General features: G+C 40.4%; 1 protein-coding gene across 1 annotated transcript in view; it reads left to right on the top strand.

The window, feature by feature from the left end:
* TRAPPC10 (trafficking protein particle complex subunit 10) overlaps positions 1-17,981 on the top strand; it is a 49,431-nt gene that overhangs the window by 24,880 nt on the left and 6,570 nt on the right. The window contains exons 5-18 of the mRNA XM_081909239.1: positions 69-264; positions 693-804; positions 1,051-1,298; positions 1,757-1,903; positions 2,818-2,923; positions 3,762-3,838; positions 4,533-4,624; positions 6,647-6,787; positions 8,316-8,428; positions 10,062-10,576; positions 13,340-13,481; positions 15,342-15,500; positions 16,653-16,879; positions 17,389-17,489. Of these exons, the coding sequence (XP_081765365.1) occupies positions 69-264; positions 693-804; positions 1,051-1,298; positions 1,757-1,903; positions 2,818-2,923; positions 3,762-3,838; positions 4,533-4,624; positions 6,647-6,787; positions 8,316-8,428; positions 10,062-10,576; positions 13,340-13,481; positions 15,342-15,500; positions 16,653-16,879; positions 17,389-17,489 (2,376 nt within the window). The remainder of the gene's footprint in view (positions 1-68; positions 265-692; positions 805-1,050; positions 1,299-1,756; positions 1,904-2,817; positions 2,924-3,761; positions 3,839-4,532; positions 4,625-6,646; positions 6,788-8,315; positions 8,429-10,061; positions 10,577-13,339; positions 13,482-15,341; positions 15,501-16,652; positions 16,880-17,388; positions 17,490-17,981) is intronic.

Raw genomic sequence — 17,981 nt, 5'->3', positions numbered from 1 at the left:
TAGATGATCCTTGGGGTCCCTTCCAACTCGTATGATTGTACGATTTTATGATTCTTTCCTCCTTACAGATGTGTAGTGCTATCTGACCCCTTGAAAGACTCTTCCCGCTCTCAGGAGTCCTGGAATGCCTTCTTGACAAAACTCAGGACCCTGCTTCTCATGTCTTTTACCAAAAACCTTGGCAAATTTGAGGATGACATGAGAACTTTGAGGGAGAAGAGGACGGAGCCAGGATGGAGTTTTTGTGAATATTTTATGGTCCAGGTATAGTAAAGCAATCTATGGAAAAATAAACCTTTTTAAAACTAGCCTTGTACTGCTTGCATCAAACAGTGTGTTTGCATTAAACTGTTTCCTTTAAGTTGCATAGAGCTAAAATCATGAGAAAAAGTTTTTGTTTCAGTGTTTCATTTTTCTTGCATGAGTCATTTTAGTTACCTTGCACAGAGCTTATAGGAAAGGGATCTAAAGATGCAAACCAGTGCCCACTTTGTACCACCAAGATTAACACATTTTCAAGAGTGAAGACTTTTCTTAAAAATTGGCCCTTGATTTCCTAAGAGTAGTCTTCGGTTATTTTTGCCGGGGCGGGGGAGATACTAAGTACTGTACATTTTTTGTTGCTACAGTTTTGTTGCTTCCATTTTGTTGCACCCTAACTATTAACATATTTTTTCTTCATATATTAAAAGGAAGAATTGGCCTTTGTCTTTGAAATGCTGCAGCAATTTGAGGATGCCCTTGTGCAATATGATGAGCTGGATGCCCTGTTCTCCCAGTATGTTGTCAACTTTGGAGCTGGTGGTAAGTAGTTAAATCAGAAGTGTAATTGAGCATTTCCATGAAGAGATCTGATGACTTTGGCTTTGCAAAATTAAATTCGAGCAATCCAAGGGTGACAAATAATCCACTTGATTGTGTAAACTTTTTATTTCCCCGTAATAAGAAGTGTATTCAACAGAAAACTTTCATACGGATGTGTGTAGCTTAATTCACATTACTTCAATGTGCCAGGTGTCGTTACCTCTCACTTGTGTGTGTTTTGCATAGATGGCGCAAACTGGCTGACTTTTTTCTGCCAACCGGTGCGAAGCTGGAACGGGCTGGTTCTTCGTAAGCCAATAGATATGGAGAAAAGAGAACTGATTCAGAACCAGGAAGCCACTCTGTTAGACCTGCGCAGTTACCTCTTTTCTCGCCAGTGCACATTGTTGATCTTTCTCCAGAGACCGTGGGAGGTATCTCAGCGAGCGCTAGAACTTCTCCACAACTGTGTGCAAGAGCTAAAGCTCCTTGAAGTAAGTTTATGTAAATTAATCCATCAAGTGATTTAATGCTTAAATTTCTTCCCTAGCTCCTTGTTTTGCTCTGGATTATAGAGTGACCAAAAACCGGGGTGGGCAAAAGAGAGATTGGGGTCTGCGGGTAGATTTCTGGGTGATTTGAAGTATGTCAGCAAGGATTCACACTCCTGGTCGTTTAACAATAGCTACAACCAAAAGATATTTATTATTGCTATTATTATTTAAATTTAAAGTCTATTATGATGAGAAATGCTGGTAGAGGTGGGAAAGCGATTAGTTAGTTTGTGTGGAAGTTTGTGGTGTCTGGCAGGAGATGATAGATTATCCTCAAGACCTGGCTTTGTGTTGCATGCAACCCGCCGTTAAAAGCCGTTAGTACTAATCTATACATTTTTTGCCTTATAAGAATAAACGTTGGGTCTGAACTATGTCTTTGTTGTTCTTATCTTTAGGTCTCTGTTCCTCCTGGTGCTCTGGACTGTTGGGTCTTCTTGAGCTGCTTGGAGGTTTTGCAGAGAATAGAAGGTTGCTGTGATCGGTCTCAGATTGATGCCAATGTCTCCCACACAGTCGGCTTATGGAGTTACGCCACTGAAAAGGTAAATAAAGGGAGTTATGCATGTTGCCAAACTGTCAGTGGTAAAGTTTTGTAGTTACAATCACAGTACAACTTTTGTTTAATGGGAGATAGGCCAATATGATACTGAAGTTCTGCTTCTAACGGATCAGACAAATGTTTGCAAGGTCAGTGCACTCATTTTACTTCTTAACCAAACACTGTACCAGGATACATTTGACTAGCTACATTCCCAGATAATGAACTTTTGTACTTCTTGCATCAGTCTAGCTGACAATCTCTCCGCCCCCCCCCCAAGACCCTGGCATGTGCATACAAATGTAGTTTTTCATGGGTACATTGGGTGAGGGGATTAGCCCACCTGCTCAGCATGGCAGTCTATTCTCCACATCGTACACTGGACAATTGTATTTGCATAGGGGTGTACATGTCTGCAGTCCAATGTGTGTAGGACCTATAAGATACACAATGCAGTTGGATCCTTCATGTGATAAACTCCATGTTGGGATATGACTGGTTGCAAACAGGGGAATGGGTTTTTACATGATTATGCAGATTAGGCAAATACTGTGAAGCATTTGGTTGGTTACTGTTTCAGAAAGAATGCAGAACTAACAGACTAACTCAGTATGGTGTTGGGGCAGCGATGCATACATGTGACTTATAACATTGTTTGAAATGAATCTGTCAGGTTTAAGACGGTTTCTTTCATCTGGTATCCCACTCTTACCAGTTGCTCACATTTATTTTCTGGAAATATAGATGTTATTCGCTGGAAAGACTGAAACTTAGCAGCTCTTGAGGCGTTATGATTGTCAAAATAAATTTGTAAGGTGTTGCAAGACTCTTTGTGTGACTTGGGAGTTAAAAATGTAGCCAGTGTTTTCACATTTCTCTTGTCATGAAGTACAGTGTCAGAACTTTATATTTCTGCAGTTGAAGTCCCTATGTGGTCTTGTGTCAGAAAATGGGCCCAACTCAGAAGATCTTAATCGAACAGTTGATCTTCTAGCGGGACTTGGAGCTGAACGCCCTGAAACAGGTATTTACAGAAAATGTTTTATGAAACTATGTGAAGGCCCAATAAGTTCTCTTGATGTCCGTCATGCTTTTGATGGACAACTATTGTTTGCTTCAGTATTTGCCAAAGTTATCCATGTTCAGAGACAGTTGGCTACTAAAATGTTCATACTGAAAAGGGATTAATATTCTCCACAATGCATGTAGCTGGACCATTTTTGAATACCACAGAAATTCTTTTATTCTATACTTACTGGAGTGGTGGACAGGAAGTTTGTAACTCTGTAGTCAAATAGCATAATGATGCTGGTAATTAGAGTTTCTCGTTATGTGTTTGATGTACTATCCCTTCGGATAACTGTGTGTAGCCGCTGCTTGTTTTTTAAATGACACTTTTAGTCTTGCTGTACAGTGAAAATTTAAAAGATCACCATTTCCTTTGAAAATAAAGAGTAGAACTGTGTTCCTGTTAACATAAATAATAATACAATTGTAGAGTTGGAAGGGACCCCGAGGCACATCTAGTCCAATCCCCTGCAATGCAGAAATAGACAGCTATCCCATATAGGGATCGAACCTGCAATCTTGGTGTTATCAGCACCATGATCTAACCAACAGAACTAATTTTTTTGCACTGACAGAATATTTGATATATCAGCTAGATGTGCTAAAATAAGAGCAAATCAAAGCCCACGTTTGAGTTTGAATCATAGATAGAAAACCCCAGACTTGCCTAATGTTAATATCTTGGTTCTTTTAAATATAGCACAGGATAAAGTGCAGTGTGGTGTCTTCCTGCATTAATTTTAGTTGCCTTTTGAAAACGGAAGTCTTACATCTGTCCTATTTTATTTTCGAAGCCAATACAGCACAATCTCCTTATAAGAAACTGAAAGAGGCCTTATCATCTGTAGAAGCTTTTGAAAATCACTACTTAGTAAGTATGCTATATATATTCTGCATGTAGACTTTAAATAAGAGAACAAAATTTTATAGAGTGTATAATATATTGGGTGCAGTCTTCAGTCAATATTTGCAGCAGAATACTATACTAGTTTAAGAAATAGTATAGGCTCACCATCAGTGTCGGGAGGGATCTTCAAAGTCTTGATTCAAAAGTTGGCACCCAAAAGTTGGCAAAAACTACTATCCCACCTTGGGAATCCTTGTGGCGAGTTTAATAGTGATATCTCAATAGGTGTCCAAACCTATAGAGAACAAACGGATAGACTTTCAAAAATACATAGCTGATGAAGATAACGAGCATAACATATTTGAATATATGGAGGCTGGTTAAATGTTTGTTTATATAGCTTTTTACATAGTCTCTTGCCCTGCATATTTTGATGCTGAGTGATTATAAAGTCAGTATCTAAATACAATGGTGGAATTCTTGTATGTGTAATTAGCTTTTTAAAATATTTGCCAGATTTCCTCTAAACTTTCAATAAGTAATCAACAACTTACAACAGTGCAAAAACAAAAAACCCAAAGGAACTTTGGAAAATATCTTTGTGCTCAATCCATTGGATATATGCTTCTGAATATATTAAACATAAAGTTTTGGAAGAAAGAACTGTTGTAAGATAGCTTGTCCTAAAGCCCCTTGTCTTTTCTTTTATCTTATGTAGGATCTTTCCCATGCCACCATTGAAATGTACAAAAACATTGGAAGATCTCGCTCAGCAAAGCTTGTTGGAAAGGATCTGGCAGAATTTTATATGTAAGGAAAACTTTAAATGGTTGCCTTTTAAGGAACAAAACTTTTAATCTGAAAGGGAGAGGGACTGTGGCAGTGCATCCTTGTTGATTCTCCTTGATATCTCGGCTTTTCATACCGTTAACCATGGTGTCCTCCTGGATTGTCTCTGATACGTTGTTAGTTATTCCACTCCTATGTACAGGTCCCACTTGGCATGCCTGCTGTGGGGTCCTGTAGGGTTCCATTTCGCCCTCATGCTCTTCAGTATCTATATGAAGCTGCTGGGTGAGGACATCAGGGAAGCAAGGTGTCAGCAGTGTAGGCTGTTGACAAATCCAGCAGTACTTCTTGCTGGAATAAGGTGAGACTGGAAGGTGTCTGGAGGCTGTAGGGGGAAGGGTGGGCAATAAACAGCAGCAGCAGCAGGCTGGATGAGGGCCACTATAATAAGACTGCATCTAGAAGACAGAAGCTGTATGGGCAGGCAGATATTTGGCCTGGGTACTAGATAGGTTCCCTGATTTGGATAGGGTTGCATTCCCTTTGAAGTAGCAGGTATATAGTTGGAAGTGTTCTTTGATTCAACACTGCCACAGAAACAGAGATGGATTCTGCGTTTTGAAGTACTCTTTCCCACTCCATCTATTTTGTCAGCTACATCTGTTTCCGCATAGAGGTAACTCAACTGCAGTGACTCATGCTCAGCTAACCTACTATCTGAACTACTGTAATACAGTTTACATGGGGCTGCCTATGCAAATGATCCAGAAACTCCAATTAGTGCCAGAAGGCAGCTGCCAGAGTATTGTCTGGGGGAGCCATGGGGAATCGCATTAAAACCAACCCAAGAAGATTTTCAGTGTCTGGCTATATTTTCCCAGGCTGAATTTAAAGTCATAAATGACTTGGGATCCAAGTATGTGAAGGATTGCTTCTGCTGTTACCAGCTTGCCCAGGCTCTTTGATCTGGAGGGGAGGCCCATCTCAGAGTCTCACTATTAGGAGAGATGCATTATGGGGTGATAAGTGATTCGGCCTCATCATTGGTGGTTCCCGGATAGTGGAATGCCTTCTCTCTCAAAGTGTGATTGGCACTGACCTTGTTAACATTTTTGTGCCAAGTGAAAACATTTCCTGTTTGCCTGAGCCTTTCGGGGATTCTAGTCATTCTCTACAATAAGAACCATCTCTGGGGTTTGATGTTGATTTTATGGACTTTTATCTGCTTGCTTTATTGACTGCGGTTTTAATGGAGATATAAATCACTCTGAGATCTTCGGATAAAGAGCAGGTTGAAAATATATTTAATAAAATAAATAATAAATAATGCACTTAGAAATTAAGAGACGTTTTAGGCACATGTTCTGAAAAATAATTGGAAACAAAAAATAAATAAATGGCTAGGTTAACCAGTTAACTTCTCTATGCTGCAACAGCAAAAATATGTGCTCAAAATTGTATTAGCTATCCTAATAATTAGATCCCTAACCACCATTCCTTTATGTGTGTGTACAGTGATATGGAATCTAAGACAAGGAAGGGGTAAATGCTCTGTAGTTTTTATCAAGATATGCACACAGCTTAATATTATCAAGAACTCTGGGACCTGAAAAGCTTTCAAGGTATTCTAACAATCCATTCCACGGACAATGAATGTTAAGCATATTGAATAGGGTATTAGTTATTTTATTACTATATATTTATCATTATTACAGCATAAAATTTACATGCTGCTAGATTGTAATAAAAATCAATGCTGTTTGCAAAAAGATAGAACAATAAAATCGAGAAAAATTCACAGCCATACTTTAAAACATATAAAAGTTATACTAAAATTGATTAAAATCATCTTGGCTTTCTAAGCATCTGGGTAGGCTTGTCTAAGCAAGAATGTTTTCAGCAGGTGCCGAAAAGAGTACAGTGAAGGCACCTGCTCTATAGTTACCTAATCTATAGTTCATGTTTGTAGCGGAGGAAAGGTTTCCATTTTTTAAAAATATGTAAACTGCTATCCCTCTCCCTGTCTGTGACTCATTTCCCAAGGAAAAAGAAGAGTCCTCAAAAGGCTGAAGTCTACCTTCAAGGAGCATTGAAAACCTACCTTGCAGAGGGATGGGCACTGCTTATTACACATACACGGAAGCAGCTAGCAGAATGCCAGAAACACCTTGGACAAGTGGAAAAGTATCCTTCAAAACAAAGGGTATGTCTTAGGTACATATGTGCTTCGTTGGGGAGGGTGGGTAGTATAGCAGAAGGTGCACAGTATTGTTACCCAAGGATTGCACCAATAACCCTGGAAACTCTTCAAAATCAATCTTGCATTTTTCGTCAGAGGTTAGCTGTTGGAGCTGCTGGGCTTTGCACATAACCGCCATAAAGGCCTGGCATCGCTTTTATTTATTATTTATTTCTTAGTACTTATATACTACTTGATAGTAGACTACCTTGGAAGTGGTCCACTGACTCAGCCGGTCTTCTCTCCCTGCACTCCCTAAATCTGCTCTGGAGAGTTAGGTGAACTTCCATAAGGTTTAGAGGGGAGGAAGTCCTATTGCGTGAGCAGATTTTGTTCTGCTTGCACACAACCCACTTAGCGCCATGTCAAATTACACCGCTAATGTCACATATCAGCAGCCACGAACTTAAAAGACGCCTGCTCCTTGGGAGAAAGGTGATGGCAAACCTAGACAGCATCTTAAAAAGCAGAGACATCACCTTGCCAACAAAGGTCCGTATAGTAAAAGCCATGGTTTTCCCAGTAGTGATTTATGGAAGTGAGAGCTGGACCATAAAGAAGGCTGATTGCCGAAGAATTGATGCTTTTGAATTATGGTGCTGGAGGAGACTCTTGAGAGTCCCATGGCTTTTACTATCAAACGTATCCATTCTCTGAGTGCTCACTGGAAGGACAGATCGTGAAGCTGAGGCTCCAATACTTTGGCCACCTCATGAGAAGAGAAGAATCTCTGGAAAAGACCCTGATGTTGGGGAAGATTGAGGGCACAAGGAGAAGGGGACGACAGAGGACGAGATGGTTGGACACTGTTCTTGAAGCTACAAACATGAGTCTGACCAAACTGCGGGAGGCAGTGGAAGATAGGAGTGCCTGGCATGCTCTGGTCCATGGGGTCATGAAGAGTCGGACACGACTCAATGACTAAACAACAACAACAACAATGTCACATATATGCTAATAGGATCTGAACTGGCAATGACTCTCCAGGGAAGAGAACTTGGGGTCGTGGTTGGTAGCTTGGTGAAAGTGTTGACCCAGTGTGTACTAGCGGCTAAAAAGACAAATTCCATGTTAGGAATAATTCTGGTTGCTTCACCTCAAGTCAAGAAGGATATTGTAGAGTTCAGGAAAGGGCAGCCAAACTGGTCAGGGCTGGAACAATTCCCCTATGAAATGTCTGACTCTTCAGTTCCCTCACAGTTTGAGGAATCCTTATGAGCGTCCCAGTTTTAAGTAAACACTCCTGAGTTCCAGTTGGCAGAGGGGGTGTGATGTCATCGTTGATATAATTACTACTATTAAATAATTACTAAGCAGGTTTGTTTTTAAATGTAGAATTAGGTGTGGAGATTATCTGTTGTTGTTTTTTAAAAAAACTTTAACATGAATGAAGTATTTGTCGTTGCATCAAGGTGGCATATTATTTGTGTGTATGTATACTCCTTTCTCCACACTTCCTTAACTTCGTGCCAGCTATCTTCAAACAAGCAGTCTTTTAGCTGCTGATAATCACTTAACGGAAGAAGAGCGCAAACACTATTGCCAAGAAATACTAAATTTTGCCAAACAGCCCTCAGAAGGTGAAGGTAAGACTTTCAAGAGAGACTTATTGTGAAACTTCAACTAGGCTATCTTTCTTAAGAAGTTAGGGCAGAGTGGGGAACTTTAGGCCTCCCTGTCTGGCTGTCAGGACTCTGCCCAGATCACCAGACCTAACTTGGATCCTTCTTGAGGTTTTGTTTTTCCCTGGCTGGAATATGTATTTGGACTCTGATAGTGCCCCTTGCCTTGCCTTGCCGGAGGCTAGCATGGTGTGTGAAAGTATAAAACTAGCCTATTGTACAAATTATATTCGTTGCTCTGTGATCTTTTGCCTCTGTCTTTACCCACCATGGGCATTACCCAGAGTATTGCCCTGAAGGGAATGTCTGAGAAAGATTCACCACTCCTGTGCCAGTGGCTTTTCGTTTTGAATGGCTTTTAAAGCAAAATTAGTTTCATCTTGCTCCTTTTTGAAGGAATAACATTCTATAGGTGATTCCATTTCTTTTTTTATTACATGCTGCCCTCTTTTGTCTACTATTTTGTTCAACTAACAGCTTCAGAAATTTACTAAAAATGCTGTGGCTTTAGGTATTGTGTGATTATACAGAGCTCATAACATTTGCAGAATTAGGTTGCAGAGTTTAGTTTCCTGAAAATCTCAGCTTTCATTTTTATTGCACAAGTTTCTAGCCCATATGGTAGGGAAGATGTAATTGAAAAGTGTGCTAAAAATGTAGCTGAGAGAGTGGCTGAATTAGATTTCTAGTAGTTCGGAGATGGGGTTTACATAGTACTCTACATAGTTATTTGTCTCTCCCCAGGATTAGGCCAATTAGAATAAATTATGCAAAGCATATAGATAGCATATTATGCAGAATATATCGTCCAAATGTTGTTTAGGTTGCGGAATTTGGTCTTTTTGACACAATTAAGCAAAACTGATGTGCTGTATCCAGCATTAGTGATAGTCAGAGTAGACCCATTGAAATTCATGGACATGGCCAACTTAGATCTATTAATTTCAGTGCATTTATTCCGAGTATAACTTAGTGTGTTACAACACAATATATATACTACAGCTGGAATTCAAAGTACTTTTGATGAGCCCAAAGACTTATATTATCCCTGCATTGCAGGAGGTTAGACTAGGTGACTTGGGGTTCCCTTCCAAGTCTGCAATGCTATTATTCCATGATTGCAAAACCTCCAGAAATGTTTCCACTCTGAGTCTGGAAATACATTGAGGCTTATGAATCTGTGCCCCTAAAGTTGTGCTGTGATTCACAAACCAAGGGTTCATGCTCTTCCTTAAGAGTTACTAGGTATTAGCTGAATGGTATCTTTGCTTTCGCCTGCCAACCTAGCAGTTCGAAAGCACCTCCGGGTGCAAGTAGATAAATAGGGACCGCTTACCAGCGGGAAGGTAAACGGCGTTTCCGTGTGCGGCTCTGGCTCGCCAGAGCAGCGATGTCACGCTGGCCACGTGACCCGGAAGTGTCTTCGGACAGCGCTGGCCCCTGGCCTCTTAAGTGAGATGGGCGCACAACCCCAGAGTCTGGCAAGACTGGCCCGTACGGGCAGGGGTACCTTTACCTTTACCTTTTATCTTTGCTTTGATTGCACTCATACGGTCAATAGAGTTTCACATGTATCTTATTTTATGTTTGTTTGCAGATCAGAAAGTGATACTGTCCATGCATTCCTTTGCACAGCTGAAGAATCTGCATTTTGACCCTCCTAATGCGGTGGTCCATGTGGGTGGAACACTGTCTATTGAACTGACGTTGGCAAATCAGATGCCCATCGCGGTGAAAGTGGATCAGATTGCTATTAATATCCATTTCAGCATTGAGAAAAATAGCTACCGGAAGACAGCTGAGTGGCTCACAAAACACAAGACTTCCAATGGTATTATCAGCTTTCCAAATGAGGTTGTAGGTCTCTCTCTATCAAGAAGTAGCTTGCCGATGTTGGAGTTGTATGAGATGTATGAAAGGAGCCCCTCGGATAATTCCTTGAACACAACAGGCATCATCTGCAAAAATGTGCACATGCTGTTGCGAAGGCAGGAGAGCAGCTCTTCTCTGGAAATACCCACGGGGCTAACTCTGGAGGATGGTGCCCACGTTTTAAAATGTAGCAACTTAATACTGGAACCAGGGGTCAATAACATAACTTTCAGAACCCAGGTATGTTCTTACGGAAGGCAAGCGGTAACCTGGTATTGCTCCCTTGCCTGAAATTTGCAACTCTGCTACTTCTTGCTTTTAGCCCCTCTCAAGCCTGGCTGGCCTTGACTTACTTAGAAGAAAGGCTTCTAGCTGTGCCAGGATGTCTGGCTGGTTCTGTGACATATATCTGTAGAAAATCAGGATTACCCTTAGCCAAATATCTTTTAACACATTATTTTCAGTTCTTGTCACTTCTCTAAAGTTTAAAAACTTTGAGCTGCTTAGCTGGAATTAACATTCAATCTACCGTGCTCATTGTCAAAACAGTGTGCAGAAAATTGTTTTAGTCAAGCTTGCTGAGAATTAATTTGCAAGATGTTTAAAGTGATAAGCGGTCTCTTGATCATACAATAGTTTGTACCTTTAAAACTTTTAATAGCACAAAAAACCCTGCACTTCAGCTTTGTCCGGTTTGCCAGCTACGGTCAATACAGTGGTACCTCGGGTTAAGAACTTAATTCATTCTGGGGATCTGTTCTTAACCTGAAACTGTTCTTAACCTGAAGCACCACTTTAGCTAATGGGGCCTCCTGCTGCTGCCACGCCACCACGCAATTTCTGTTCTCATCCTGAAGCAAAGTTCTTAACCTGAGGTTAATATTTCTGGGTTAGTGGAGTCTGTAACCTGAAGTGTATGTAACCTGAAGCGTATGTAACCCGAGGTACCACTGTACTGTACAGAGATAGTACTGTACTGTACCACTGTAGTCCATGCATTGCTGACCTCAAGGCTGGATAACTGTAATGCACACCATGTGGTGACTGGCCTTGGGTCTGGTTCAGAAATTCCAGTTGGTGCAGAATGCAGTAGCCCAACTTCTGATGGGAGCTTCTGGTCGAGAACATGTTACATGGTTGTTAAAACCATTGCACTGGCTGCCCATCTGCTACTGAGCCTGGTTCAAAGTTGTCATCATAATTTACAAAGCCCTGAACAAGTTAGGTCCAGGGATCACCTGAACCTTTATATCCCAGCTCCATCACTGAGATCATCTGTAGGAATGTTGGCCATTCCTCAAGTTGGTGAGGCTCATTAGACTGCAACAAGAATTCAAGTCTTTAGTGTCATGAGCCCAGTCCTGTGGAATATTCTGCCGATAGAGATTCAGCCGGCACCTTCTGTGCCATCTTTGAAAGACCTGCTGAAAATTGTTCTGTCCCACCAGGACTATGCAGGCGGTTATGAACACATCCTTCCACAATGGTTAATTGATGTCTGTTTTGAACTTTGGTTGTGTGGTTTTTATTACACAGTTTTGTTTCAGTGCTGTAAACCACTTTGATACGTATTTTTAAATGACATAGCGGCATGCAAATATTTTAATAATATCAGGGGCCTGTTCAAATGTTTCATTACTGCAGTGTCTTGAATTTCATAGGTACATGCTTTTTTTGGTAGGAAAGAGTAGTGGATTGCTCACTTTTTGTCAGTCACTTGCTATAATATTAGCCAATTTGTCTAAAATAGAACTGGGCTATGTATGGCCTACATGTGCTTTCTACAGCCGGTGTAGTAGAGTATACTTGGTTGCCCTGAAGCCACTGCCATTCATGCTCAAAGCAGAGTAGGGAACAATGGCAAAGCAACTGGAGTTGGATTAAAAGTGGGTAGATGCCTCCCATAATAGACTAGACTGGTTTGAAATGCTTAAGCATTGTGCTTCTTTAGCTTTATTGTGAGTTCATGCAACTTCATTTTGAAAGAGTGCAATTAGCTGAAATCTCTGCTCCGCTATCCTCAAGCAATGTCCATGATGTATCAGAAACCTTTCTTCAAGCATTGTGGAGCGCAAAGTGCAGGTCTTTGTTGTTCCCTTCTTCTGTTTCAGAACTTCTCTGCAAGCGAGATTGACTAAATGTACTGCGCGTATCAGAGGCCAGTGCTAGCAAGCCAAAGTTTTTGGCCAAGGGACAAAATGTATATAGCCTTTGGCAGTAGTAGGTCAAGTGGTACACCTTTCAGTAATTTGAACAGCAGTACCATTCAATTACAGGCTAGCCACCTTCTGGCTGCAGACAGGAATTGCAAATAAATGAGTTCTGTATTAATATATTACCACAAAGTTCATGAACACGTTTTAAGTGGTATTTCTGCAGAGTGCTCTACAGCAACCGTAAACACAAATGTTGGCTGATGTTCTGAAAATACCACAAGCAAACATCGCTTAACAGCATAGCTGAGAACAATTGTTGCTTTAGAAGTTATGTCACATTTTATGTAAAAAATAAATAAAATACAAATATGAATTTGTGCCACAAAGCAGACTGCTTACCAGCATCCTTAAATAAACCGCACTTCAATATTTTTGAAGTTATTAAATAATCAACCCACTCCCATTTTATATAAATGGGTGCCAGTAAAAAAATAAAGCTACAGTTGAATAACCTTGAAGTTACATGGTTTCTTTCTCACATACCCTAATTTGATTTTCAGCCTGCTATTTTAAGACTGTGTGTTTATTACGCAAGAGTCCATGTGTGGTGCAGTCATGTGGTGTGTTGTTATTAAATTAATGTCTCCCCTGTAGGGAGACACCTCAACACACCTCAAGCTATTCGGACACTTGCTGTTCTATACATACAAAATCTGGATATACGAACGGCCACATGCTCATGCAACTATGCAGCCCTAAACTTTTATTATTGAAATGTAGCCTGTTTTGCATGATCACCTGGTAAAACTGGGATCCCTAAAGAATATTGTTTTTTATTTTCTTCTAGGGCAAGGATCCTGGAACATACACACTCAGGCAGTTATGCATTTCAGTGGGCAAAATGCAGTTTGCCCTTCCTCATATTTACCCAATAGTGCAGTATGATGTTTACTCTCAGGAGCCACAGCTAAAAGTGGAGCCATGTACTGGTAGGTAAATTTGTTTGAAACTATGCATGTTAATTTCTCTTGCTACGTGTCTAAATTAGCTACTTTCCAATTTGAAATATGTTCTGCAACTTATGAACTAATTTGGAGGACTAAATTCTCAGTAACTAGCTTGCAACAAGAGTCAAATATACAAATGCTTAACATTTTTAAATACACTATCTAATTTCAGTGTAATGTGTTTTTGCATTGCCTTGATAGTTTTATTGAAGGGCAGTCCTAGATGGCTTTTTGATAAAGTTTGTCAGCTAGCTGCCATTGGAAATGGTTTGCTCGTAACCTTGCAGAACAGCTAGATAAATCTTGAGTAATTAGACATTCATGCACCTGGTGCTTTGGAAATAAATGTACATTACATCGTTTAACTTAATGAGGCCAAGGGAAACTTTTAACTGATTTTGTTGCTGGAGCCACTGTTCTTGCCAAGTAACTTCCTACAATATCTGTTGCAATATCTGAGTACATTCTAGGTTGTGAAAAATTGTGAGACACATGCCTTGTCTTGCCTGGCTTTCCTCAGTTTTGGGCAGTTTTCTTTGGCTGTTTCCAATGCAGGAAACTATTGAACTTCTCATTTACTTAGAAGAGCTTCTCAATCAAGGAAGATGCTGAAATATAGCCTTAGCTGTGAAGGCTCTTGCTGTGGAACATGTTCCACAGCTGAATCCACCAACTTGAAAATTCTGTGTAGGGTTTTCCCTACTTAGAGGAAGTGAAATTTGCATTTCACATACCGTATTTTTCGCCCTATAGGACGCACTGGCCCATAGGATGCACCTAGATATTTTTTTGGGGGGGGGAATAAAGGGGGGAAAATATTTTTTTTCCCCAGGCGCGGGGCTGGGGTGGGGGAAGCCCAAGCTTCCCCCAACCCCAGCCCCCAGAACGGGTCCCAGAGCGATGCCGAAGCTGCGGGCCCAAGACAGAAGCCCAAGACAGAATGGGAGCCGGCTGGGGGAGGGGGAAGCCCAAGACAGAACGGGAGCCAGAGCGATGCCGAAGCTGGGGCCTCCAAACCACGTCGGGAGACAGCGGGATAGCACGCTGCGCCTCCCCGCTGTCCCCCAAGCTTGTGGGCTGGCGGTGGGGCTCTCCTGAACCTTGGAGAGCGAGAGGGGTCAGTCCACACTGACACCTCTCGCTCTCCAGGCTTCAGCGAAAGCCTTCATTCGCCCCATAGGACGCAGACACATTTCCCCTTCATTTTTGGAGGGGAAAAATGCGTCCTATAGGGCGAAAAATGCGGTAATTATTTTGATCATTAATATGCAAAAAAGAGGGTTGCTGGAGGATTCCTGTTTCCTCTGGGAGTGAAGCTACCCTTTCCCCTGCCCCTCAGAGCCATACATGGTTCAGCATACCGATTTGTGGGTTGGTCCACAATTTACAACTGAGCATGTGTCCAACAACACAACTGAGCATGCTGTGGTTTAGTTACTAGCTGCTCCAAGCAGCTGGAGAATGTTAGAGAGAGAACGTGGCTCCCAGGCCTTGTTGTAAGGACATTATTATTTTTCTTTTATTATAACACTGCAGATTTTCCCTATCTGACTGTTTATCTATGCATGTAAACAGGACACATGGACGCAAGCCAAGATTTGGAAGCCAAGTTTCAACCATGGTTTCATATTTTGGTTTTCTGGCTAGCTATCAACCACAGATTCTCAGTTTGGACATAATGGCTAGCACACGTTTCCTTTGTTTGGACAATAGGAAGGGCAAAGCAGGAGCAATCTTGGGGTGTATAAACTAAAATTTAATCATCCATATGTAGCCATTGTGGTTGTTCTGAGACAGCAGAATTAATTGTTTCTCTTCACCGCTACTTCATTTTTTTTCCAGACAGCCTTTTGGCTGGGATTCCTCAGAAGGTAAAATTTACAGTGACTACTGGCCATTATACCATAAAGAATGGAGATGCACTCCAGCTAAGTAATGCTGATGCCATGCCAATTTTGTACCATCCGGAGAGTAAAGCTGTGATTTACTCAAACACAAAGGGTATGTAGTTTCGGTATTATTATACTAATATTAGTATTTTGATAAAAGAGGGCTTCCTGCAGCCAGGATATAGAAATGTCATAGGAGCTGCGTGGTAATTGTAGGTGTACGAACTTAGCCTCCAATTTTATATTTACTTCTTAAATCTGTTTTACTATAATAGGTTTAAGCTTTTGTTGATCACAACCTCAAGAAACCTGATACAGTGTAGTATGTAGAGTAGCTGCTTCTGATATTTTAGTTCTCTGATTCTCTGCACAACAGTCTGAAAACATATGGCAGGAAAAATATATTTGGAAGCTGTTTAATCTTTTATCAATTCCGAGCAGAGTTGTTATCCCAAGGGTTACCATATAAATTAACTTTCTCTATCTCAGCACCCTCCCTGCTAACTAATTTTTTGTTCACAGTCATAGCCATGATTCAGAAGTGTGCATCAAAACCATTCTAAGCACTTCTTTATTAGCAGCTTTCTGTTCCATGGCATAAACATCAGTGTTTAAGAAAGGAAATTTGTTATGAGAGCTTCCAAATAGGTAAAGTACTTCAAATATTCTGGCATACATCCAACTCTGTGCAAGTGGAGTTCTTGTGGTGCAGGACTGGGAAACCTTTGGTCTTCTGAATGTTCCTGAACTGCAGCTCCCATCATCCTCAGCCAGCATGGCCTAATGGCTAGATATGATAGGACTTGTAGTCCAAAACATCTGAAGAGCACCAAGTTGCAGATGCTGCTATAGAGAACTGCTTAAGAAAAGCCACTACACAAACTGTTGTGTTCTGTCCATGTAAGTCTCTGGATTGCATAATGACTTTGGTACAGTGGCCAAAGTCTTGAGATCATGCTTGTCTGAAAGAAAGGGCATTAGATGAATATGTTATAACACCTGCAAAAAGTTACCTAGTGGGTTAATTCAGACAAATTCAAGCCATGATTTGTGTTAACTGTATAAGGTAAACCATGGCTTGTGTGGTTTCCTTTTTTCCCCTTCATCCCTAGTGAGAGTCCCCAAAAGTTACCTCACGCAGTAAAACCCAGTGTGGTTTGTTGGTTTAGAGGAAATGCCACACTTTATTTTGAGGAATACCGTGTGTTTGGAGTGAAGTGATTATTCTTAATTATAGCTTAATTTATATTTTATGCAATTGTAGAAAAGGCATCGGAAGCATCTCTAATGATCCAGTCGTCTGAGAAAATCACAAGCATCAGCTTACCAGTGGCTCCTGCTTATCACGTGATTGCCTTTGAACTCGAAGTCTTGTATTTACCATCAACCTCAGTAAGTGTGCTGGAGAATGAGAACCTGGTCAGCAAAGAGCTTCAGAAAAAAAGCAAAGAGGAGATGTCTTGCAATCGTATGGCTACAATTGACCAAAAAGTAAGTTGGCGTGAATAATGTAATACTTTATAGCCCTGTTAAAGTAGTTACTTCCTTTGAGATGGCAAATTGATTTATTACACCCAGAATATTAGAGGAATGCTGTGTTCTTTGGGACCACAAAAGAAAGCTGCGCAGTAAAATATTGTAAAATGTAAAGATATTTTCCTCTGTGAACAAAAGCTACACCACAAAACACAACATTTTAACCACATCTTTTTGTTCTTGAAATACACAAAACAGCACCTCCTGAAAAGAAGCTGATTCTTTGTAACTTCGTTCCTGTTTTCGCTACCTTGCTCTAAAGCAAATTAAATGTGCCTGGTGTGCAGTGACTGTAGAAATACAAGAAAATAATAATGTATAAAAAATACTCTGATTTTGCTTTATGTTCTTATTTCCCCTCCCAATAAAGGGTACACTTCTTAAGAAATATTGCAAGTATTTGAAATTAGAAAAATTAAAATTTCAGTAATAACCTGAATAACTTTATTCTGTCTTGCCTGCAGGTAACCATTGATTGTCCATGGTCAATTTACTCCACCATTATTGCACTTACATTCAGTATACCCTTTACAGCCAAACATTCCTTGTTATCAGCAGGCAAAAGGTAACTTTCTCAAGGTCTCTCTCTTAATTCATCATAAAGATATGTCATATTACAGCTACAGTTTACAACAATATGAATGGGCAAGGAGTTTTGAACGCTTGGCCTGTTTTCTCCCTCCTTTTATGCTTCATAAATCAATGCCATACCTGCTTACTTGAGAGTATAAATACATAGTAATATGGTAGAGTATTTTTAATTTCACCTTTTCCAATGGGAGACCAACATAAAAACAGAATCTAGACTTTGAGTACAGTGGTTTGTTTAATTTAAATGTAATTTTAGCATGATAAAACAGTGCTATGAATATGTAGAGCTCTTTTTCTCTATTATTTAAGCCTTTAGCAGATGATAGATAGATAGATAGATAGATAGATAGATAGATGATAGATAGATAGATAGATAGATAGATGATAGATAGATGATAGATAGATAGATAGATAGATAGATAGATAGATAGATAGATAGATGATAGATAGATAGATAGATAGATGA

This window comes from Podarcis melisellensis (genome assembly GCF_964234715.1).
Source record: "Podarcis melisellensis genome assembly, chromosome: 4".
In the NCBI taxonomy this organism is placed as follows: domain Eukaryota; kingdom Metazoa; phylum Chordata; class Lepidosauria; order Squamata; family Lacertidae; genus Podarcis; species Podarcis melisellensis.
Note: the sequence above shows the minus strand (reverse complement) of the source record. Positions and strands in the feature narration are given on the sequence as shown.